This window comes from Megalops cyprinoides, chromosome 3, assembly GCF_013368585.1.
Source record: "Megalops cyprinoides isolate fMegCyp1 chromosome 3, fMegCyp1.pri, whole genome shotgun sequence".
NCBI lineage: Eukaryota > Metazoa > Chordata > Actinopteri > Elopiformes > Megalopidae > Megalops > Megalops cyprinoides.
Window position 1 is genome coordinate 36,372,352 of NC_050585.1, and position 26,363 is coordinate 36,398,714.

At 39.5% G+C, this 26,363-nt stretch overlaps 1 protein-coding gene across 1 annotated transcript; it reads left to right on the plus strand.

Annotated features, from left to right (window-relative positions):
- The first annotated feature begins 16,884 nt into the window (after window positions 1-16,884).
- Window positions 16,885-25,037, plus strand: ufm1 (ubiquitin-fold modifier 1). The gene is made up of 6 exons (XM_036525878.1): window positions 16,885-16,948; window positions 17,054-17,110; window positions 18,059-18,116; window positions 19,441-19,480; window positions 21,867-21,899; window positions 23,258-25,037. Coding segments are annotated over exons 1-6 (258 nt in total). The 5' UTR covers window positions 16,885-16,946; the 3' UTR covers window positions 23,326-25,037.
- Window positions 25,038-26,363: the final 1,326 nt, after the last annotated feature.

Consider the following 26,363-nt stretch of genomic DNA (forward strand, 5'->3'; position numbering starts at 1 on the left):
ATGCATCACATACTAAATAAATAGTGGTCCTTATTTAGGTTTCATCTAGGAGAAAAAAAAAATACTGAGGTTCAAAATGGCAAAGCGACATTTAAGTCATAGACAATCTTTCTGTAATTGTGACAAGTGGGATTTCTATACACACAGATGGCAAAAGGTGTTTTTCCAATTGCATGCATAAGATCTTTCAGTCTTTATAAACAGGTTTTTGGGAGGCTGGAGGAGATGTGCAGCCAATGGGAATGGTTATGGATGGCTTAGCATTGTACTCCTTTTATTTGTCCTCCCCTTTGTCTCTCTGCTCTCTCTCTTAAGCATTTTAAAAAAAGCCACATGGCCCTGGGGGTCTGTAATCTGAGTCTGCTGAGTGCAGTGTCAAGGGGAATGGAACTCTGAGAAAATGAAATCAGTACTACCTTGTGTTTCTATATGACTGTCACTCCATTGATGGCATTCTTAACCTCCCCCTCTCTACCAAGTAGACACCAAGCAGACATTGGTGTTTGTTCACTGGTGAGCATGTCAACCTCAATGAGCACCAGTCTGAGATCAGCATTGGTGAGGCTGGCAGGGAGTGGTTTATAAGTGTAACTATGGTTACGGCGAGTCAGGGCCAACACTCTTGCTGGCTCCCATGACAACAGCACCACATGGTCAAGCGGATTGACTCATGGGTGTTTGTCATCTGCACATTGACCTGAGAGAGATTTACACACCGTATTGAAAATTCAAATGTATTGGGGAAAGTTAAATAATATAAGGTTACCCTGATGCTGGCAGACCAGGGTCTGTTTTGGAAGTGCCTTTTTATGTGAATGGCCACTGTGTATTGGTATATCTAAGGTTGTAGATATTGATTATTCCACACAACAAACTGCATAAGAACATAACAATATTATGCTACATACTTGAATGGCAGATGTCTATATGCAGTTCTGGTGCCATACTTAATGGTATAACAGCAGTACTACACTTGTAACCTGCTGGTTCTGGCTCCTAAGTTTGGTTCCTTAACCATGATGCCTCACTGCCATTGTCCTACTACTCTGTGCCAGTAATTCATTTTCACTGTCATTGGTTTATTTCTGAGAACTTGTCAGAAGTTTATGAAGTAGAATTAAGCTCACAAAGTTAATTAATGAATCTGTGACTGGAGTTCAATTCCTTGGCTTTTTGCTTTTTAAAACCTGACCCATGGACTATATTTGGTAGCAGAAAATGTAGTCTGCAGTTTAAATCATTCAGTACAATTATGTTCTTCTCAGATGAAAATTATGCAAATTGCATAAAAAGGCAGAAGCTACAAATATCGACCATAGCTTCGGTTGAGTGATTAATGAGGAACAATAAACCTCAGCCATTCTACACATACAGGGAGCTTACTATTGAATTTGTGATTTTATAAAATAAATTAAATATAGTCTAATGTAATGAGCCTTCAAAGATGCAAGTTAGTCAATAGATGTTTCTGATAAATTGCTCCCTCCTGTACATCCCTCCTGTGATCAGTAATAGCTTGTGCTTGTGTGCTGTGATTTTGCTGGCCAGGTTCAGCCAATCGGCCATCCCTGCTCTCCCCTGGTGATTGTAGTGGTGGGTGTGGCCTGAAATCTCAGACTGCACATGAATAAGGTCATCTACAATGAGGGATTTTTTCCTGTCATCTCACTACCTGAGTTTATCATTCTGAGATAATTAAAAGCATATGTGTGTTGGTCCACAATAGGTTAAGAGAGAGGGAGAGGCTGGGATATGGCAGCCCTGAGCCTGAACCTATTCCTTGAACCACAAATCTTCATCCAATCTATTGCTTGGCATTCACTCTGGACAGATGAGGTGCCTCTCTCTCGCTCTCTCTCTCTCTCTCTCTCTCTCTCTCTCGCTCTCTCTCTCTCTCTCTCTCTCTCTCTGTGTGTGTGTGTGTGTTCATATGCAATTAAAGCCTAAGTTTGAATATTGGGTTTAATTTGTTGTTAGTACCTCAAATCGATTTCTTTAGACATTTTTTACATTTACATACTGAGCACAAACTCCTTTCTGTGCTTCAGTTTAAGCGTGCAAGCCGCATGCTTTGGCACAGCAGGGGGTTGCATCTGTGTTTTCTCTTCTTCTGTTTATGAGCCAAGCCAAGTGAAACAGAACAACTTTGAGTTCACAGTAAAGCACATTTTATGGCCCATCACTCTTAAACATGTTGGCAACGACAATTCAATGGAACCAGGTATGTAAACACCTGCTAACATCAGGGATGGCTTCTATCACATCTCCAAACAACTCAAGGGTGGTTTGGTGAGGAGAACAAAGACGCAGTAGGACAAACTTTGGTTCTCAATATAGTTCCTGGCATTTACATTCCACAAGGCTGTGACTTGTCAAGGTCTCCAAAACCTAGGGGGGCGCTCTCAACATTTCCTGTCTGCACTTGTATGATCTGTCATGACTGCTTAGGGGAGGGGAGGGGGGGACTGACTTTCTATGGAATGTTGAAATATCTGAACATGGAACCTGAAAGTGGAAACTGCCTGGACTCTTTTCAAAGAGTATGTACCTGTACACCTGGCAGTTTCACATCACTGATATTGGGATAAACTTTGATTCACTCAGGTTGTGAAGGTTTAAACACAGGCTTCCCACCAAAGTACACTAAATGCAGAAGAGCGAATGTCAGATGATTTTAAATGCTTTATTTTCTCCCCTCAGTATTGCTCTCTGCATACTTTAATGGTGTCTAAATATTTAACTGAGGCAAATATTGCCATATTTACTTGGCTTTCATCAAAATGTCCCTCAATGCATTAGTTAGTCTCAATGAAAGAAAATACAGCTGAATGCCAGAACTACTTCCTTATTTAACCCATAATTCAAAATGTATTTGCTATGGCTCGGTTTTTACAGTTATGTTGTCACAAAGCACTGGACACAATATGTTTTCTCGAGAGAACTGAAAACCAGCACACCTATGTGACTGAATAAAGAAAACACAAGAACCACTTCCATATTTAACAATATGGATGAGCAGTTTGCATATCATAATTTGAATTGAATATTATTGTATATTTCCACATTCAAAGTTAACTGCAAAGCATTCAGTCTTATTTTTAAATCTAATGTACTATAGCATGTTTAAAGTGTGTGGCTTCTACAGTGTTGCTCTTCTTCTTTTCTGCAAAACAAACCAGCATTGATGCTATTCAATTTAATTCAACAGTCATTTTTTCCTTAAGCCATTTCAAGTAAATAGATACCTCATAATGTGCTGTGGTTATGCCACCCTGATGCTGCTACCCCATATATTGCTAAATCACCCTCTGAAAAACATTATTATTTCTTCTAGCTCACTAGATCCAGACAGAGTCTGATATCTAATGTCACGGAACAAACACAAGACCCTTAGACAAAATCAAATGATCTGAAATGCTTCAAGACATCTAAGTGTTATCACCAGACAATGTGCACAAACAGTCTCTGGCTATACATTCGTCCCTGTGTAGAAAGACTGTTATGTATGGAAAACACCCCCAGGTAGGGAGTGATTGGGGGGCGGGGGGCGTAAGCTGGAGTGATAAGAGACAGGCTGTCAAGTGGAATTTTTTCCTGCAGCCGTAACCCTCCTCTCTGCCACCGCAGAATCAATTACTCTGTTACCTAACCGAGATGTGGATGTAAGAGCCTATTTAGACAAACATGCTGCAGTTCATATTGAGGGAGCTGTGGGCTGTCTGCCAGGCTTTAAAGAGACAGTTGCAAACATGTGTCAGAGGCGGTCAGAACATTTCGTTTAAAGAGCATTCCTCTCCGATTTCTAGGGTGCATCTATCCCTGCAGACTGGCTACTTTTCCAGTTTCCTCTGGCCCCCTTTCATAAAAGACAACTCATGTTTGGACTCATGACAGTGGCATGTGTGCCTGGAAACATTATAGTGAAACATTGCTCTTGTAGCTGTGGACTTGCCTAAAATAAAAATAAAACAACATAAAGAATATAATAAATTATTGTTGTGATGATCATTATCATGGTGGTAGTGTTGTTATTGCTAACATTACTTTGACAGTATACATTACCAGTGACTAGAATTGTGTTATTATCATCCTTCACTTGCGTTTAAACTGTTATTTAAAAAAAAAACAATACTTATTAAACAGGCATACTACATAATTAAAATATAATTTTTTTGCAATATACAAAGTGTCATGTTCAAGGACACAGTGTTAGATCCTTGTCTGAGTTTTAGAGCGATATGGTCTAAAATGATTGCAAGTCTAAACCCCTTATCGCTACTCCACATGACTGTGTCTGTCAAATCACTGATGCCATACATCTATAAGCTCTGCTGTGTCCTTTTGCAAAGTTACTGAGTTCTCTTCTTTCCAAAGGCCCTGTGAAATTAGACCAATAGTTTGCTAATTTTCTGAGCTGTCTTCTGATGAGATTGCCACACATTTTACTGAGTTTGCCTGGACAATGTTGTAAGAATTATGCGATAGAGGAAGACAAGTGTGTGACTTCTTCTGGTCTTTTGTGTTTTACTATAGCGGATTATGTTGATGTGGCTCAAATCAGCTAATAGTTAGAAAATCACTGTTAAATGGTCTATGTCTATGGTTCCTGCAAATAACTGTTATGACTAAGATGTGGTCCCTGATAAATGAATGATTTTGATTGATGAACACTGGTTAACACTGTTGTGTTGGTGACTTCAGTTGGCTGCACAGCTATGCATATTCCATACACTTTAATACATCAGTATTACATAAAGACATTTTGGAGAGCTGTTTGTCTTACTAAACAACTCTTGGGAAATGTAATAGACTTTTCTCATTGAGCACAGTAATTGTAAGAGATGTACCTGAGGAAAATTGCAACTATCCGTTCAACCTTTATACAGTTTAAGGAAAGATGATTCATTGTAACCCACCAATGTGTCTGATTCACAGTTTTAAATTTGTGTTTCTCTGCTTCCTGCTTTGATTTTGAATGACATTTGTAGGGATGTATTTTTTTTCAAAGAAAATTGTGTGAGGGCACATCTAGTCACCCAGTACTGACTGGGAAGTTACTGTCTGCCAGTTCCCAGCTGCTAGTGGTCACATATGAGCTCTAAACGAGAAGAAAAAGCACAAATCCCATGCCACTGATCGCTCAGATTTCACAGCCGAGTCAATCGTTCTGTAATTATTTCCTGAGAACCTGACGCAGTCTGCCGAGAGAGAGAGAGCTCAGCGTGCCTTTGCTGTCCGCTCCATCTCCCACGCTTCCTGGCCGCTCCATCCCATCACCCTTCTAATCAGCAGTCCCCACCACGTCTCCCCCAATCCTTCAGACGTGTCTGAATTTGACATCTAACCTTTTGTAACAAGCTGCGTTCACCCTTATGCATATTTTAAATTTTCATACTGTGAGCCTGATTAAATCAAAACCCTGACTCTGTCAGTTATAAATGCAAACCTGTGATGGCTGTAGGTTCCTTCCACATCAGAGTAAAAAAAAAAAAAACTCAGACAAGTTAAAAAAAAGAATCATTCAAAGCAAGTCGTCCAAAGTTTTGATCTTATCCTAGCTGCTGTAAAGCCACTCTCTACAAGTAGTTTCATACTTCGAGGCCAAACATTTCACCAATCCTGAAAGCTTGGCTTTTCCCCTGTTGTTATTGAAATCACCTTTTTGTCACCGGTATCACACTTTTTCCCCTTGTTTTTCATGTATATATTTCTTCGCTGTTCTGCTTTACAGGAAAGTAATCAAGCTCAGTGTCATTGATCTATAGTATAACTGCGGTAGTATAATGCACTGTCTGCCCACCCAGCATTATTGAATTACTGAGCCTGTACTGTAACAGTTTTTATGGGCCTTGTTGCCATTCCTGTCCCAGGTGCAATATCCTACCACAGAGTGTCAAGTGCCAGTGTCAAGTTCAGTCAATCATACAGCGCACCTGCAATGAAATTGTTCTGGCCCAGTCTCTCAACCACGTATAATATCTAGGAGGGTGATGAAATTCCCACATGTATTTCAAAAATGTGGTATACTCAGTTTCGAAACCTTATGGTGTACTCTCCAAGGTAAAATTTTCCAAGATGCTGTGTGTGGAAAGCGGCCAAATCTATAAAAACAACAAACAATGGAGGGATTAGGCTGCATCACACACATCATTAGTACAGAAGCTGAGAGAGAGACCACCCTCAAACACACCTGGACTAATTATTGTCTCACCAGTGGGCAGCCAGCAGCCTTAAACCAATGAAACCGCTGATCTGCTGAGCGCACCACTGCCAAACAGCAGCATGTAACATGATCAAAAATCATTCTAAATATAGAGCTAGGATTAAAGGGTGGCCAAGTACAAGCAAAGACACAGCCTAGTATGAAACACTCCACAGTTTCTCATAAAATAGAAAAAAAATATGTGGCCACTTACCATAAAAAGTAGAATGCAAACACCCTAGGCTTATTTAAACATTGTAAGCAAAGACCCTCATTTACATTCTCCTCACCTTTCTTGGCAGTTATTTTTTGCAAATGATTTTCTCTTTCTTAGTCACACCCTAAACAGGAAATTGAAAGTTCCTTTACCCCATAGCACTACTGTCAACAACACACAAGCATTGAAGGAGCCTTTGTATTGTCATTCTTGCATGCATTTATCATGTTATTAAATACTGTGTTAATTGATGTAACTCTCAAAGATTTACAAAGATAATATGATAGACAGTGCAAATTATGCACACCACAGTTTAAGCAAACAGTACTGCCCTAATGAATGATGAGAAGTTTCCATGCCTTACATATGCATATGACTTGCCATATTTTCTTTTTTTGGAAGATTTTTGTACTTGGTCAAAGGCAATGCAAATATCCTGCATAGCAAGATTCAGCAGTTCCATTGTTCCAGCAGTTACTGAGATGATATTGAAGTATTGTTTGCCTGGTCCAAAATGACTATGCAAATTCTGGGTAAATATATATAGCTGTACTTCCATATACGCCATACTGATGAATACAATTTAGTTCATAATGCCATTGTATATCTAATGTGTTAATGACTAATTTGAGGTGAGTATAGCACAGAAAATAAAAGACAAAGATAGCATATATTCTGTAATCATACATTTGGGCTACTGTGAAGCCAATCACTGCCACAATGGAAGTGCCATCAATTGGAATGGCCTTTTACCAATCTGCCAATTTTTATCAAAATCAGTCAATGGGAATGTGACGGAGTGCCGTCACTACGGTTGAGTATGCGCTCTGACTGCCATACCAACGAGGCTCTTTGGCGTCGCGGTCAAAGTCGCATGTTTGGTACCCTGTAGACGCGGGTTCGAGTCCGGGTGGGGTGACTGCTCTTGCCCTTTGCTACAAATGGTGTTAGAAGTGGGATGGCTTGCCGTGAGGCCATCGGAGGCGTGCCTAGTGTGTGAGCCGTATGAGGGACCCCCAGGTTCAGTTGACCCTGGTGTGTGAGGGACCCCAGAGATGGGTGAAGCACTGGTGAGTGGGGCACCCTGGGATGGGAGAAATACAGCAAGAGAATGCGTGAGGGACGTCATGGTGCGTGAAGCGCATGGGTGCGCTTCCTGAAGGGGAGGGCAGTGTGACGGAGTGCCGTCACTATGGTTGAGTATGCGCTCTGACTGCCATACCAACGAGCCTGGCTCTTTGGCGTCGCGGTCAAAGTCGCATGTTTGGTACCCCGTAGACCCGGGTTCAAGTCCGGGTGGGGTGACTGCTCTCGCCCTTCGCTATAGGGAAGTGTTCGAACTGGACAAAAGAGGTGGAAGCAGTTGCAAACAGTTGGGTAGCAATTACAATCAGGGCCATTAACTGACAAAAACAAGGGGGGTTTGATATAATTAAGTTTTATAATACAGGTATGATATGTAAAAATAATATTGCTTAGCAGGCACTTGTACCCATGGTAACCTGCAGTGCTTAAAATTGTCCTGCACTTTCTATCAACCGTTTACACAACTGGATTTTTACAAGAGCACAAGAGGTAATCCACCTTGCTGAAGGGGCACAACAACAACATCCCATTATGGATGTAAGCCCACATCCCTCAGGTCATCCACCGCTCTAACTAACCACTATACCCCATCTAGTCTTCCTGCACCCCACTCTGCCCTGAAAGACTAAACCTGCCACCTCCCCTCCAGTGTATTTAATGCTGTCACATTAACAGGAAACATGCTGACATTGTGTTCCCTGGGGTCTGAGTGCCAATCCCAATGCTTTATGCCACACTGGTCCCGTGAGCTCCCGAAGCAGAGCCCAGACTCCTTATCGAGGCAGAACAGGCACCAGTAAGCTCCAGTTAGCCCCTCCCATGCCCACTCAAATGTCGCCCTGAACTTCAGCCCAAACTGACTGGATGAAGCTGAGGCACGCCTGCTGAAGAATATGCACATAATGAACCCCCTCATCCAGAAACATAAAACAGAAAACAAGTCAATTGGAAAGAGGAGAGAATAGAAGCAAAACATTGTAGAGTGTATATAATGCTTCAATGATGTCCAGCTCACACATTCACAGTATGAGGTAAAAATAATTCCAGGAAGAGCCAAACAGAATAAAGCTTTGCTAATTTGCTGGTGGGTGTTGGAGGATGCCAAATTTAATTGGAGAAGAGAAAAAGAGGGGGAGCGAGGGAGAATGTGAGAACATGTAGCGCAAAGCTCTGGAGAAAACTAAAACTGGGGGTGGATGGGCTTTTAATAGATATGGCCACCTGAGGAAGTGAGTATATTTTTCCCCCTTGCTGATTCACCATGCTCACCAAAGTTTTTAAAGTAACATGTTTGCTCCGCAGATTTAGCATCACTGCATGCACGCAGTGTACTTTTAACCTGTCTTCACGGCAGGGGAGAGATGCGTACTGTTGACTCAGGTTCAGTGGCAGGTGACATCTCACCATTAGGATACTGCTGTGAGGAACTGATCGTGCTGAATAGTGATGCATGAAATGGAGAGCTTTACATTCCACCGGGCCCAGTGGGGTGAGACTGCAGTCTGAACACCCTGGCAGGCTGGAAGTCCTTGACTTGTCCTCAGCCAGAACACCAGCTGCATTTGCTAATATTGGTCAATGTGCAACAAACACACAGCGGGGAGCAGGATTTGTTTAAACTGTCATCGATAGCAACTGCAAATACCTGCCACAAATGAATGAAGTGCTTTGATTTGCTCTGATTGACAGACATGGGAGATCCACATTGAATAGTCTTTTGAACAATAAAATGATACAGGAATATACGTAATGCGTTTAGCGGCAAGTAAGACAGTCTTAATCACAGCAGTAATTTGAGAGGAGGGGGGTTCTCAATGTAATGAATCCTCTCCAGTAAGGTGGAAAAGGGGAAAAGGGCCTTATGAAATTATTTAGTAGTCTGTTGGTTTAGAGTTAAATGTTTGACACAGGCAAATGTATAAGGAAAGATTGAGAAAAAAATGAGAGCATCTATTTTGATTTCTCACATCAATTATTCAGGAAATAAATGGCATGTCTTGATGAAAACAATTGTGCAGAGTTGACAAGTGTCCACCTCATTTATGCCTCTTTGTTTATAAAATAGCTAAATTAAAATTTAACTAAATCCATGCAGATACTTCACAACCTTTTACACAGAGGGCTTGGCAATTAAGTTATGAATCATACTGTACAATTAAGTCTGGCATTTATAAATCTACTTATGAGAGGCAAACATCAGCCCACAGTCAGGCACATTTTGGGTCTGACAGCTCTGACAGAGACTACAAAGTGACACCATGATCACAAAAATCCATTCCTTGTAGTAACTGACTAGCTAAATTTTGAACTCAGACAGCTGTCACGGACATGGTACAGGCATGATTTTAGGCTGGGACCATTTGCATACAAATTTATTCATTTGGACCATAGGACAAGTCATGAATTGGGAATGGGCAAATTATGAGCAACAAAATATAGGCTCTACAAATGTTAGTTCCCTTTCATATCTAATCCTGCCTAATTACGATTCAGATGCACAAGCCAAAAGACTCCTGGTACAAACAAATGTGTCATGCTGTTTGAGCTATTCAATTATTCATTTTCATTGTTGGCATTATCAAGTTATTTGTGTTCATTGGTATTTACACTGAAATGCCCTTCTTATACTTTCTTAATTCACTTAATTGAATTTCTTAGCTTTTTCTTAAAATTTTGGTGGTTTCTTGGGGATGAGAGAAGAAATGAGAGGATAATATTAACAAAATGATCTTCCCTATCTTTCACAATAATAATTAACTACACACAGCATCATCTTTGTCGTGGGTAATCATTAGCTCTGACATAACATGTTATAGAGAACACAAGGCATCATAACAATGAGTCATATGTGTTGGTTGTAATTAGGTAATAAATGGTCATGCAAGTTATACAAGAAGCATATCCTAGTGGTGCATGCGTACTTATTTTCAACAGCTTCTGTTATTTCTGATACATTAAGGTCTCATGGAGTTTTTGAAAGAGGACAATTTATTTCATGTACAAGAGGAGGGTGTTTGATCTCACACTCTCATGAAATATGCATCTGCACTACTCATTATTGATCAATTGAACAGAAATTTTGACCACCAATGCTGCTTAATACATTGTTCCTTTTTCTGTCAGTCTTTCATCTTGTCCATGGCATGCATCCCTTTCTCCCTTACTCATCACACATACACTCACACATACACTCACACACACACATAAACACACCTCTGTAATCAAGACTGGTTTGCCTCAAAGGATTCTTTCAACACTCTAAAGCTTAATAATCACTTTCATTGTAGACATCTGACGCTTTTCACCATGGGCACTTTACATTAAAAAAACTGCAGAATTAAGCTTTTAAAAAAAGACAGATTCTTACAGACTTATAATAAATATTCTATTTAAGAGGACATTTCGAATGCCTTACTAAGTATTAGAAAAGACTATATAAACAAATTCATAAGAATGTGTTATCAAAATTCAATTCATTTCAAAAACATAAGAATTCCCATTTCTCTTACTTGACTAATCCAAGTTTTTGGGCTGTAGGGCTGTGAGGGGAACTACACAAGCAGACACTTTTAAGGCTGTGCCTTTAGGTCTTGTTAGGCTGATGCTGGGCAGCTGCAGTCAGACCAACAGAAACCACAGTTATGGGTTTTCAAAGAGTTACATGCTTGTAGTGCAGATTCCCCCAGGAAAGGATTTACCTCTGTGGCTTTGTCACTTTTGAGATACTGGGACACTGCCACCTCCGGCCACACAGCCCCAAGGGGACAGACACACACGGGCCCTGAGCTGTCAGCGGTGAGATTCCCCCAGGTGCGGTGAGTCACTCCTCTGACCGTCTTTCCTGCTTCCTCAGCTGTCTGTGTCTTACCTCCCACAGACTGCTCCTTCACTGCTGCCATGCCTTTTATTTAGCTGTAAAGGAGCTGCAAATTCTAAATGGGTTGTCTGCCTGTAGGGGGAAAAACTAAGTATCAAAATCTTCTGATGGTTACATATGATGGCCAAGGCCAATGCAAGAGTAATCAAGTCCAAATACTCAGAAATGAAATCAAAATTAAGAGCTGCCCAGTGGCCCTGTCCTAAATATTATTCAGTTCAATTCAATTCAGCTACATACCTCAGATTATTTAGGGGAACTATTTAAAAGGGAAATAAACAACAGTGATTACATTATGTCAATGTGTTACAATAACCACCCCTGAAAAGTACAGTTGATGTCCACACACAAAGTGCCCCTGAAGCGATCGCTGATGCTGTGGTTTACCGAGACATTCCCAAAAATAAAATCAATTTTTAACTTGAAACCTCAAAAGGTATATAATAAGATTTCAATTTGTTCCCCTCAGTGCTTGCCCTGGGCCTTTGGCATGTCTAAACACAGGAATAGAATCTAAACATGAGCACATTGCTGTGAGCTTGTGATACTCTGAAGGATCAGAAGGATTCAAATAATTGCACTGATGTATTGCACTGTATTTACCTTGGCTCTACAGCAGGTCAGATAGCCTCATATGACCTTTAGACTTGCCTGTGAGTGTCTCTTGATGGAACATAAGACCTATGCTCAGCTCACTATCATGGGTACCGCTGTGGTAGGTTGTGGTAATTCAATTACAGAGCACAAAGGAAAAGGGACATGAATTGGTTCCAGTGAGTCAGTATGTCCTCCACGGAGTAACCTGAAATACAGACACCTTCCTAAAAATATCATAAATGGCATCCTCGACAAACTCATCCCTGATGTCTCAGCTGTGTATTCCACAGCTCACAGCCCCAGAATGAGTGACTCATCCTGGTGGTGCCCCAGGGAAAATAAAAATGCAAAAAATCCAAATCATCAAGTATTCTCAGTGGTTTCCCAAAAGCAAACAAAGAAAAAAATCAAGGCCGTTTGAAGTTTATAATGTTGCTAAAACTCAGAAGGTTTCAGTAAAACTTACAACAAACTCACAAACACACTTTTGCTGGAACTCCAACATAGTTGACACCTGCATGCAATGTGCTATCACAATGTCAAAGAACTTTCACAAAATATCTGCTCTACACAGGCAATCAGAAGTCTTGCTGAAGTACCGCACAATGGTTGATTTTTGCAGGTCTTCCAACTACGTATACTGTCACCATTTATTCAAAACATGTACATAGCATACTAAGAATAAGGGTATGAATAATTTCATTAAATACCGATAGCAGCAGCACTTTAATAATAATGGGCAGGAAAGAAATCCACATGAAATTTATCCTTAGACCAGGACAGAGATCTTTGATTCTTCCATGTCCTCTCCCTTTGAACATAGCTGCCATGCTAGTGAGCTGAAAACACACACTACCTGAAAAAATGGTAGAGCTTGAGGATGGAACTTTATAAGACAGGATCTCAAAGTGAGGGACAGTGTTTGATTTTATGCTTATAATGCAATTTAAAATACCATTGAGCATGAGCTCTGGCATACTTAAAGAACCCGTGAAAATGAGATATATTTGTTGAGAAACTTGATGGTGTGAAATTTTCCAAAACGAAACACTATCTATCTATCTATCTATCTATCTATTTATCTATCTATTTTTAATCTTGAAATTTGGATGGCTGTTAGGAAGGATCTCCTCAATACTCCTGACCTGAGATTTTATGAGCACAAAGAGACAGGAACCTTCTTGCAAATGCCATGAGTAGTCTTTTTGAACAGATATCTCAGTTTAACAATTGAACAAATTTTGTTAGGCACTACTAGTTTTTTCATTTTCTTTTTGGCTCCTGATTACTCACATATAGTTTCCCTCCTGTCTGCTAAGATTTACAACGGCCCTAAATTGGAACTATGCCTGTAAGTTCTGTAAGCAAAACAAGACTTGGTCATATTTCATAAGCAGCAGTCTGGGCACTGTCTTTGCATTACACTCCTGGCCTCTCTGTTGTTTATGCAGGTTTATCCAATGTTGAACCAGACCCAGAGGTAGCAATATGACATACATTACATAACAGCTGGAGTGGGTGGACCTATCTTAGTACAGTGACAAGCTTTAATGCATAAAATTGGTGACATATAATGATTATGCTGGTTAATTTATTTCAAGTGTGTTCACTTATACATTATCAGGGAAGTAGATGTCTCATTACCACGAGTGAACGAGACCCTTTGTGGTTACATCAGACATCCTCTTGTGTACACGAAAAAGTATAATGTACCGATGGCAAAACAAAGACAGTTGAAAGTACAGTTACCTCGTGGTTCTGAAGCTGTTGTAAAAGATGTGGACTAAGTGGTCTAGTTAGATTAGTTCTGTACTCGAGTACTACCAAGGAATTAGACACCTTTTGCACCTGGAGTGCCTAACGCCCTGAGCCCATTCTAAACAAATGCATACTACGCTTATTGACCAGTACCTGTGCTTTTTGAAGTTTTAATTTTTGACAGTTGTGTCCTTCATATACCTTCTTTTGTGTCACTCTCAAATGCACTTTGTGCTTTGTTCACTGCAATGTCTATTCTGAAATGATTTGTGTATATTTTTTTTGTTTTTAATAACCATCATTGTTATCATCATAAACATCATCACCATTGATACTGTTAACAGCGTTATTTCAAGTCCATTTAACCCAGATTGTCATGCTGCGTGCTGTAGTTAGCGACCACCACCAATGCACGGCAATAGGCATAAGTGTTCCTGTCATTAGTGTACGTTTTCCTTGTAAAGGATGTATTGAAAGATCTATCATTCTGACTCAGCCATGGTAGAGCTGCAAGAGAGGTCCTGTCCACCTGCATTCCTGTGCATGGCAGCCTGGAGTTGGGGGTTCCTAGTGATAAATTTCAGGTAAAGGCATTCTCACTCGCAGAGTTTTCAGTACAAAATTAGTCAAACTGGTAAATTGTGTATTACAATACATATTTCACACATCTGAAACGTATGTCGTTTCATTTACATCAGAAAAATCTAATATATTAGTGTCAAATGTGACATATCATCTAAAGTTTATGTCAAAATTGAATGTCATGATTCATGATTAAGATATGTAGGTCTGAACAACTATGCATGCATCATTAATACATCAAAGTCACAGTCAGTTACTTCAACATTATTTCTTAATCGCAGTGTCAAAAACAGTTGCTATATTTTGAACATATTTAGGGTTAATTTTTTTCTTTGAAATTCCAGTTGATAAACTTCAGGTATTCTTACCAATGTTAAAGAACCAGCCATGGTTGGGCCTGCACCCAACAGGAGCTCTTTGTTCTTGCTCAGAGTGGTCAAAGTTGGAGTAACATTAGATCTGAGGCTCAATGACATTAGCAAGGAAAGGTCAAAATGTCTGCTCCTCATAAGCCAATCTATGTATTCACTGCCGCTCTTTTGTCAAGGCTGTGATGCTACTAGCAAATAAAATGTGGCTTTTCCATTCAATGCTACCAACCTGATCTGCCTGGAGCCACAATTCCACATATTCATTAGGTCCTGAAGACACATGATATATGTTTTGCTCATTTGTAATATCTTTTGTGTTTCCTTCAGATAGTCTCTGATTCCAATAGATGATATATCCAATTTAATGATGCTATTTTTCCTGAAATACAAAAGAAGTGTTCTCATATATCCAATTTAACACTGATATTTTTTATTACAATGTGTGATATATCCAATTTGTTGTGAAATATCTAGTCTGATCTATATGGATTAATATTTATATCCACAATGACTCATTATGAATTTAATCATACTGCCCCTTCTCTGGAAATAATTATCTTTATCTCAGTTGCAATTATAAAGACATCATCTGGTGACAAAAAGAGAAAGGATATTGCATAGGAGAAATTCATAGGCAATTGTCAAGTAGCTGAAATTCATAGGCAGCCTCACTTGCATTAAAGTAAATAAGTGAAAGTTCATGAGGTCAAATAGAGACTACATGACTGATGTTTTGAGATAAAGTGACCCCAATTAAATATCCCTTTTAATGTTGGCTTGGAGTGAAGGCAGGCAGTTTGATCAAGAAGATCTTAACAGATGAGAAATTTGGCGAATAGAAAATCTCTGGTCAATAGACTAAAATGTAGGCTGTAGCATACTTTAAGGGCAATGTGCCTGTATGTCTATGCATGAACTATGTGTAACGTCAGCATTTCTGCGTGTGTCCTCTTGGCCTACAGGACAATGCTCTGGGAATACTGACAATATCAGGAGCAATGGGGTGAAGAGGGATACTGAAATAAGCCTACAGTATGGACCAATTAATGTAGCACCAAGTCCGTATTGTGGTGACTCTAGAAAGTATTGCATGACTTTTACTTATATTAATATTTCATGTTTCAATTTCCCGCAAATGTCAAGAAGAACATATTTCAATACACCTTGTCTTTTGGATTATCAAAATACCATGCCTTTGTTTCCTCACAACTATCTACAGAGGGACAATAGAGCAAACAAGCTGTAGTTGCTATCTTATGTGATTGCATGTCTGTATTTGACATCATGCCAAAGAAAGAAACAAACAAAAAAACTAAACAACAGGACAATCATTATCATTGTAAATTAGTGCAATTCATGTTAACCAGAAATTAACCAGTAGATAATGAATTAGTGTCTGGATTTATTTTCTGAATAAGGCTACTTGGTGTGTTTTAAGACCAGGAAGATGAGTGAGGAAGAGAGAAAAAAATGAATTGTGTGAGTTTCTTTTTTCTTATGCATTTGTGAAGCTGCCCAAAACTTCACCCCCCCCCCAACAAACACACACACGGACACACATGCACACAAACACATACACACACAAAACCCAGCTCTCTTTAACATCTGGTGGTGGATGAGGTTTCTCAATTAAACAACTAAGCAATTATTCAATGCCGTGTCAGCTAGACAGACATATATTCTTTTAACTGTTTGGGGTGAAATCACAGGGAAACAGGCCCTCAAAGATGAACAGATATGAACAAATACATATACATGAATAACAACAGGACGGGAAAATGTCTAATGAAAAGATTGCATATTCACATTATTATTATTATTATTGTTGTTGTTGTTGTTGTTGTTGTTGTTGGCAGTAGTAGTAGAACTAACGGTAGTATTTTTTTTTCGATCATTAACCTTACCGTCATGACCGCTGCAACTTTAAAAGGAACAGAATTCTATTCGTTACACCGAGTTGAATTATTAACGAAAACCATGTGCTCTTGTACACCGTATCATACGGTAAATGTCTTACAGCTACTGCAGTAATTGCCTTTCGAGAAACATACATTTTTGCTCTTCGTATTTGGTGCAAATAATTTATAGCATATAATTAATTACATATAAACTCACGTTAACAAAAAACTGTGTGGCATCTAAAAAAAAATACTTTTTTCCAAACCCTTCCTAGTCGAAGGGATGACGTGTTACACCGGGTCCTTTTGGCTTCCTGGTCGGGCGAGCATAGTGTGAGAGAAAGCAGGCGTTCAAAAAATGTAAGTCCATATGTTTAATGTATCCTTCACGGCTTTTACACAAAAGAGGCTGTACACTGAAACAAATGTCTCCGCTTTTGACGGTCTACCTATTTTCTCCTTCAGGTCTAAGGTAACGTTTAAAATCACGCTGACGTCGGACCCCCGGCTACCCTACAAAGTGTAAGTGACAGATCAGCATATCGAATCGTCTTGCTAGCTAACGTTAGCTAAGCCAGCTGTAACTCACTTGATAAGTGAGTTTACTTGCAAGCTTGCTTGTTCTATTTGAAATTGTTGCGGAAAAAAATCGAGCCTAGATATAGTGATGCATGGTTATAGGCTATACTTACAAAAGATGTCAAATAACGGTATATACAGTAGTTTGGGGCAACTGGTAGAGTTAGCCATGTTTATCTGTCTAGCTTGGCAGCTTCTCTAGCTAGTTAGGCTAACATTAACTGTACATGAACCGCTTCTTTAAAGAACGGGGACAGTGGTAACGTTAGCCAGCAAGTTAGTGAAAGACTAACAATAATTCTGCCTTGTGAAAGTGCAACAAGCTAATGCTATCAAGTGCTTAGTTAGCCAAGCAGCCTGTACAGCAGCCATTGTGATATCCACTGCAAGTTGACATTGGTCAAATTGGTACAGCAGCTATCAACGGAAGATGTTTTATTGCTATAGAATGCTGTAAGTATACTGTAGTTGGTTGAAACGTTTGTCAGACAAGTTGGTTCACGTTTTTTATAGGTAGGTATAGGCATTCTTAATAGGTTGTACATATTTAAAGTCCCCATGTTGTCAAAAAATAATCTCAGAATATTATTCAAAATATTTTTTTCTCGGTTGATTTGTTCTGTGTTTGAAGTAGTTTGACTCCTTGTTTAACTTCAGGTTGTAAAATCTAATTTATGTGACTATTTTTGTAAAGACCTTTTTCACAGCCACTGTCATTGTAATGTGTTTTTCAAAACAACCTTTTGTATTCTGCCATTTATCAGAAAAGTGTTATTTAATTTTCAGCTAAGCACAGTAAGTACCGCAATTTACTATTTGCGTATCGATTGCATAGTTGCGCAGTATTGCTGGAAAAGGGGCCGGTGCATTCATGCTTTAATTATTTTTCAGGTTAAGTGTTCCTGAAGGCACACCCTTCACAGCAGTTTTAAAGTTTGCAGCAGAAGAGGTGAGATTGACTTTCTGTTTGTACTGAAGCATTGATAATGACTGTTTATACACCAAGGTAACACTGCCCTCAACCCTCCTTTACACACTATTTGCCAGTGAACTCAGACAAAGTGGGAATTAAAAAGCGGGACTAATACACAGGATCACACTGTATCCCCTGCACACCAGGAATCACAGTGCATCTTACAGTTAGGCAAGCACATAACAGTGTGTATTAAACACACATCAAAATACGTATTTTAAATGCAGTGACAGAAATGGTGGTATAGACACACAGTGCACATTTGGATGGCATTATCATCAGTTTGCTTCTAATTCTGTTTGCCACACTACTCAGGATTCCATTATGTAAGTTTTCTGCTGTCTTCTGTTGATCCATAATTGATTTATAGGGGCTGCGAAACACTTCTTTGCAGTGCTTATCTCGGTGACAGCAGACTCTCTCCTCTCCGTCTTCACTGTTTCTTTGAGCAGCTGGTTGTGTACTCATATGGCTGACAACAGCAAAAGACTCCATTGAAGAATGTGCATTCCTAAGGGTTTATACTAACTTATACTTACACAAGTGTATTCAGAAAGGATGGATCACAATGAAATATTAAATTGTGGTTCTTTGCCATAGTTATATATCTCCTTGCAGTGTGAATGCTCAGTTTCATCCAGTCATTTGCATGGAAGGGGAAAAGAGTGGATTGAAGAGAGTGCTGAGGACGGATATAAACTTTAAAAAAAAAAAACATCGAGTCGTCAGGTTTTTTCCCTTTTTTAGTCTCCTGATATTTCTTGCTGTGTTAGACTGTTAAGAGGCTAAAGGGTAAAGTCAGCTGGATGTATTGTCTCGGCACTATTTCTGTCTTTCTCACAATACTGTAAAGAACCCCAGGGATTCCCAGGGTGAGTCAGGCTGCAGATAGCCCCCCCCCACCCCCCGCTTTGGGTTCTAATGAGGCAGGCAGTTGGCAGACGTAATGGGATGCTGTTCTCTCTCTGTATGGTCTGTTCTTCGTGGAGCATCATTATCTCCCAGAGTGCAGTGTGGCCTGTGCAACCTGCCCCAGCTCCCAGAGGGGCAGCTGACCTTTTATTTGTGGCTTGAATGGTCTGCTTCTTTGGCGAATATGTAAAGGAGTGAACTGAAAGAGAGCCGTGTTGAACCTGAGAGTGTGTCATCTGCTGCTTTTCAGGGGAGACGTTAAAATCGCTCTTCACATCAGGACAGTTTTAAACTCCAGACTTGTTCTGCAATCATGTGTTTGTTTGCAGTCATTTGGTTTTGTAGAATAATGATAAATTGTATTTTCTTTCTGTTCCTCTCTTCACAGTTTAAAGTACCTGCAGCAACCAGTGCTATTATCACAAATGGTGAGTGAGTGTACGGTCTAAAGAATTCTGGTTTCTAGATTCTATGTTTTGACAGCAAATCCATTGCCACTGGCTCATCGGTCATAGAAGGCCATTTCTGCTTTCACTTGCATTAAAAAAATATATATAGTGAATAGACTGGCCCTGAACCCTGGTCAGAGGGTTTCTTGGCAGTAATCCAACCATGCTATTGTGTGTATTTACTATGAGTCACCAATAATGGTCTGCAAATAGTTGCCCTCCCCCTTGTGCTGATGTGGAGCTCCCCCTTTAATTCTTACTAATGGTACTAGTCAGTGCAGCAGCTGTAGAGCACTTTGCCTGCTCTTTCAGCTTGTTTTGTTAGCTGAAAGGGGCTGAAAACCTGAGGAAAAGTAAGACATGTCAAGTTGCATATAACTAGGGCACACATTTTTTGTCCACAACATGACTTTCAGGGCTTTCAACCTGCATTTCACTTGTTATCCTCCAGGTGTCCCTGGCACTCCAGTCTCAACAGTCTTGGAGCAATCAGCTCAGGCAGTTGAATAATTATACAGTTGTTAATTGTATAATTTTAACAATTACTGATGTTCAGTTAATGAGTTCTTTGTTGCAAAACAAAAGATTATTTCTGTTACGGATAAAGGAAGAAGAAATGAAATATGGACGCCCAACATTTTATGTCACAGCGTTTCTGTAGCATATAGTTATTTTCGACGCTGTTGAAGTGATCTTTACTGCATGCCATCTTAATTTCTAGGAATTATCAGTGGGAGCTGAGCATGAGTTACACTCACTGGGTCTACACCAGTTTTTGTCATTCAGATGTGATTATCTTAGGTAAAGCATTATGAACAACAGCTTTGCAAACTTCGCTGTATATTTACATCATTATGCTTCAAGGAACTGAAAAGAGCTTTTACTTTTCCTGTTCCATGCCTGTTGCGAGTCTGTTAGTCCTTGTTCAAGTTAAAAGTATAAAAAATGGAACATTTTCCTGTAGCTCTTCAGTTTGCTACGAAACAAAAATAACCTAAGCCAGTCTTTCTACATGTAGCTAGCACACTAGCAGGAGAGGGTTGATTTTTTTTAAGTTTTATTGAGCTATTATCTTTTTCATCCTTTTTTCTAGCCAGCCACCTAACCATTAACTTGTATTGCAGTTCAATTCAATTTTATTGTAATTTAACAATAATAATGACTGTGGGCACCTGTTTCTTTTTTCTGCTCTGTATCTTTTATCCCATTTCTTTAGGGGTATGAATAAATATGGAGCATGCTCTTTTATTGAATACCTCTGTCATAGCCTGCCATTACTTTGGTAGCTTTAAACTTTAGCTACCAATAGCTGAGGTATATCAGACACACAATTCATTCAGTTTTGTTAAAATTATGCCTTTTGGATTATAAATTGCCAGTCTCCATAACAAAGGTTACTTATACCAATCCCAGCTCCATCCACTCACTGGGCATGCACCACCTGCTTCTTCTCAAGGTCCAGGGATGTGTTAAATGTGCGCTTGTCTTTTTGTTTAGTTATGATAATTGTTCCCTTCTCAGCCTGCAGTGCTGTTTATAATTCTGTACCTCACACAGAAATGCCACACTTATTAATCAAATGTATGATTAAAATGCTGAACAGCCAGGTTTTTAAAACTATTCATTTGCGACAGTTGGTGAACTGTTAGAACCACATCAAAGTCAGCAATCATATGCAAGGCAAAAAAATTGTGATGAAATGCTGAAGATATCATATGTATTTAGCTTCCGTATTCATTTTTTCTATTTAAAAAAAACTTGAAAGCAGTATGTTTTTTGACAACCTATTCAGTAGCTGCGGGAGTGAATGAAGTACATAGAACTGCAATTGTTTATCGCCACGTGACGGCAATGGGGGGGTCGCATTACACTGTAGTGAAAGACGAGAGCCGATTGACGTCATCAGTGTTACAGACGTTATTGGTGTTAAATTTATCACTAAATTGTTATATTGTTTATGTAGCAATTTTCTTATAATGATAATATTGTGTATCAGAATGTGTTCACACAAGTTTGATGTCTCCCAACCGTTCTATCACAGGATTTAGTAGCAACTTAAAGCATAGTTTTTCCTGTGTTTCACCACATAAAGCAAACTGTAGCTTTACACTGTTGAAAGTATTTCATTGACAGGACCTGTTATGGGGGAGAAACATTACATTACAACCTGATCGTAAGAAGCATAGACTGATACATACTTCTGACAAAGGCAAATGTATACTCTGCATCTGTGTTTGAGAATGGCCTTGTCATTGTTATGTCCTTGCGGTTGCTATGCGAATATGTGGGTTGTTCAATGCATTGGCTCAGACTGGCTCATTTGCATGTTTATTAATATTTTGCTTTTGTTGCTTTATCATTGCAGATGGCATTGGAATCAACCCAGCCCAAACAGCAGGTGGGTCCCCTCTTCTTTAAGCCCTGGCGATGAGGTCGCTGCTGCACACACATACAGGGCCCAAGGCTGCGTGTGTGTGGGGCCCAAGGCTGGACACAGCTCCACCAGCCAAACTGTGTGCAGCACTCAAATTTGTTTTAGCAATAACCGCACTGAAAATTTGGGTCAGGAACTCTGGTGGCTGACATCATTCAGAAGTAAATGTTTGCACTGTTGTATCCTTTTTACTTTCAGCATGGACCTGAATATGCCAAATGAGGCTGAGCTGAATTTTTTATTGAGGTTTCTGTGTAGATGCATTTGAGTGTTAATAAATGTTTTGAATGCCCTTGTAGAAATCAGATAATAAGCAAGAATATTACCGCAAATGGCTAGAGGCTTGTATGTAAATTTTCATTTATTTGTTTATGAATATATTCATATGGTTTGCAGCAAGGAACCATAGAGCATTTTGTGAGAAAAGTGTTTATTTTTTTCTTTGTGTAGTCAGGCAGTTATGACATAGTAGTCTTGAGGGACTTCGATCATATTGTACTTCAACCTCATCCTCATCCTTTTTATGCCTGGTAGCCCAACACCTATTTAGCCCAACACCTATTTATCTGGTATGTTTTTTGACACACACAGTTAGAAACTCTACAGACTTTTTGTTAGAGGCAAGTTAAAATGTAGCAGATGGCAGTGATTTTGCTCATTGCTGGGAGGATTAATTTCATTTCATCCATATTAATAACTGCAGAGTGCTGTCAAAATTCCTTCATCTGTATTACTATAGAATAGTGAACTGTAAGATTTACAAGAACTGTAGATTTGTCTTTTGTGAAGTTACAGTGCATAAAACAGATCTTAAGAGTTTATGGAAGGGTTTCCATGTTGACTGGCTTCCATGTTCAGAAGTGGAATTTTCTGAGGCAAAAACATTTCCTCCATCATTAAGGATTATTAATGGATGCTTGAGCCAAGAGCCTCCCATTGAATCTCCACTGATGACAAGCAAGATGTGTGAACAATGAGGCCTCCTGCCTTCTGTTTATGATGTCAATAATGAATGCTCCTCACATATTCTTCACTGAGCTGTGAAATGGCACCACATGAGCACTTACCTGTGGCGGTGGAAAGGTAGAACGTTTTGCTTCGTTCTAGGAATGAATTGTTCCCTTTTTAAATTATGAGCACATGCTGTATGTGATTGTACTCGTAGTGTCATTTACGCAAACAATAATGACATCGTAGCACGAGTACGCATGTCGCTGTTGTTTGTTTTGGGGTAGTATTTTAGAAATATAATTCATGTAGTGGGTGCAGGTACCTGTTTTCTGCCTATGAATTTCCCTTATACATGTGTGTCCTCCCTGCAGGAAACGTGTTTCTGAAGCACGGGTCAGAACTGCGGATCATTCCAAGAGACAGAGTGGGAGGCTGCTAGCCGACCTCATGACGAGTCATCACAGGAAAAAAAAAATGGGATCATGTTTAGCTGTAGCTTTTACAAAAAACCCCATCTATTTATTTTCAGGCCCCGAAATGACTTCTCTCAACATGTTGGCGCGTCCAGCAGCAGTCTGCGATGTGTCACTACACTTTGCTGATCTGCAGTGGCCCCCAGTCTTGTCAAAGAGACTCCTGCAGTTCTATAGTTGATTTTTTCACACGCACAGATGCAGTCACACATAGAGGAAAACTGGGCCGAATGCTTATACGACAGCTACATTTAATGTCAATTGTCCTAGTTCTTTGTATCTGTTGAACCTTCACATGGACAGAGAGCAGTGTAGCTGATGTGGTGGAACATGTTTATTAAGATCAAGCCTGTGACTAGCTCTGCCTTTGTTTGGTCAGTCATTTTAATGTAGATATTGAAATCTGTTCAAAAACATAATGACAGTATTGTATCACCATTTTGCTCTTTGTGTCTCACAGTTGTACTGTCAAGAGTGTGCTGTCAAATATACATTTTCTCAATCTAACGTTCAAAAAGCTGTTTGTTGTTTATGGAATGCCTTCATGGCATTAAAGATAATAATACTGTGCTAATGCGCCAAACAGAAGTGATGTAGATGTCCCAGAAGCTTGAATTATTCAGGGTCCCTTCAGTTAGTTTGAAGTGAAGTCATAATGCAGGTGTATAAGCTGTTTTTTTTTTTGTTTTTTTTTTTTTTACAACAAATGAATTATTTTGAAAAAAAACTATGCTCTTCATTTATATAAACAGCATTGTGATGTACCAGAGTTACCCTTGATGTCAGTTTCCTTTCAAAGTATATCACCATAACACAGTTGTACCCATTAGGGGTGAATCAGACTTCTTTACAGACTAGAGTTTACAGAGCACTTGATGAGTCACTAAAGGATACTGCTGTGTTTGTAATTGAGTGGGTTTTCTTGAAAATCTGTTTTTATACATAAAAGATATAATTTGTATTCTGTAAAGCCAGCATGAGACAGGGGACATCGATATATACTGACAGAATATGGAAGTTAAATAGCATGCAGCAACCATTTTTCACTCTCCATTAGAATGTCACTGCGGAGGATCTGAGCATTCAATTGCAATAATGGAACTTTCATCCGTTTTAATCAAACGGGTAGCGCAGTGCATTCTCCTCTACTCATCTGTTAAGCAAAATCCATTAGTGTTCCAGCAGACCAGCATTGCCATTATGTGACACGCCTACCTTCAGTTAAATTTGTCCTGGCATGTCTTTTTTTGTGTTCCTTTTCCCCATTTAATAATAAATGATTATTTATTCATGTTAGACACGGTTTGTCTAAAGGATATGCAACTGCTTGATATTACGCTTGGTTATTAGAGTGACAATATATTATCAGCAAGGGGTATATAAGCGTAAAGCCAAATGTGACCATGGGTGACTTTGATGAGATGTTCATATTAAACAATCTGTTGTCATGTGGACTCAGTTGAGATCTACAGACCAAAAGATAATTAGTATCTAATGTCACATCATAAATGATGCAGCATAAATGATGGCAGTCCTTTTGGGCAGATGCATTGGTGCTTCTCATCCATCCTACTGGAACTACACAGTTTAGGTGACCTTGGTCACATGATGTGGTTAACCAGGCTTCACAGAAACATTGCCAACATGACAATTTTGCCCATCTACAAAATGTTGAATGGAAAAAACACGCATTTTATGTATTTATCTTATAAAAGCTCTCCACAATAAAGGAAACATGCATAAGTATGCTAATCTCCACTCTGCATAAGTCTCCTTCCCCATAAACATCTTTTGATAAGTGAATTTTTCATTGGTAAAACTGCATCAGAGTTGCAGAAAACAAGGACTCTCCTCAGAACCTTACTTCCTGCCCCTACACCAAGCACACCACAAATGCTGAAAGTTCTCAAGGACATACAGATAGGGAGCACAGCAGCAGACCACTGCTGACTTATACCAGTGGGATAAAAAGGAGCTCCAGCATCATACATGGAGGCCCCACCTCACCTTGGCAGCAAGACCAGCAGGGTGTAGATCAGCAATTATACACTGATAGCACAGACTCAAGGAAGCGAACCAGAAAATGGTCCCTTTTCAGCAGTCATTTACCATACTCCTGTGTTGTCTTCCACCTGCACACAAGTAAAAATGAAAATTAATCAGAAACCATGAAGATAAGTCTTCTGTTCAATGGATACAAATATAAATGAAATTCAAAAAATGCCTGAAACAGTTAGGGCTTGTAAGCATTCAAAGACTGACTTAGCCTAAATGTAATCATTAACTTAAACCAAACAGAGGAAAAGGTACTATGTCAGTCTTTAATCGACATCAACATTTTTCACATTTTCAAATATGATGCAAATCTACTGTAGTGAACAGGGAACTGGACTTGCAACCTGATCGCTGCAGATGGGGCACTTTGGCTTGAGCCGAGAGGCCTTAATTGCCCCATGAAAATACAGCTTTGTAAATGAAGGATGCATAAAAGTGACAGCAAGATCATTTGGTGGGATGGAAATGCTGGACAGTACTCTCATTTCCTTCTCCATTACTTCCTCATCCTCCTCTGTTCCCATTGCCTCACCCCACACCCTGGGGTCATTCACAATAATTATTGACATGCTAACCGAATTAAGGGAAAGACGCTTGTAATAAATGACTCCTCTACAGCTGTGGCTTCCGCCTTCCTAATTTCCTCTTCACTGCTCTCTTTATCCAGTATGGACCCTTCTTCCCTGTGGTTACTGTGCTGTAAATTAGCACTTACTTTTTCTTGCTTGACCTTTTACCTGAATTAGGAATATGTGCTGCTTTAGAAAGAAAGAGATTTTGCTAGCAAGTGATTTCTTTTCCCATTAAGTGAAATGGCAAAAAGATGAGGTGAAAGCATTTTTAACCTGAATTTCATACTCGATACCACTACAGTGAGTAAATTCTGCAAATGGAACCTAGGGAGTTTTATTGGGCCTCTTTATGTGATCCTTGATTGGCCATTGCAGCA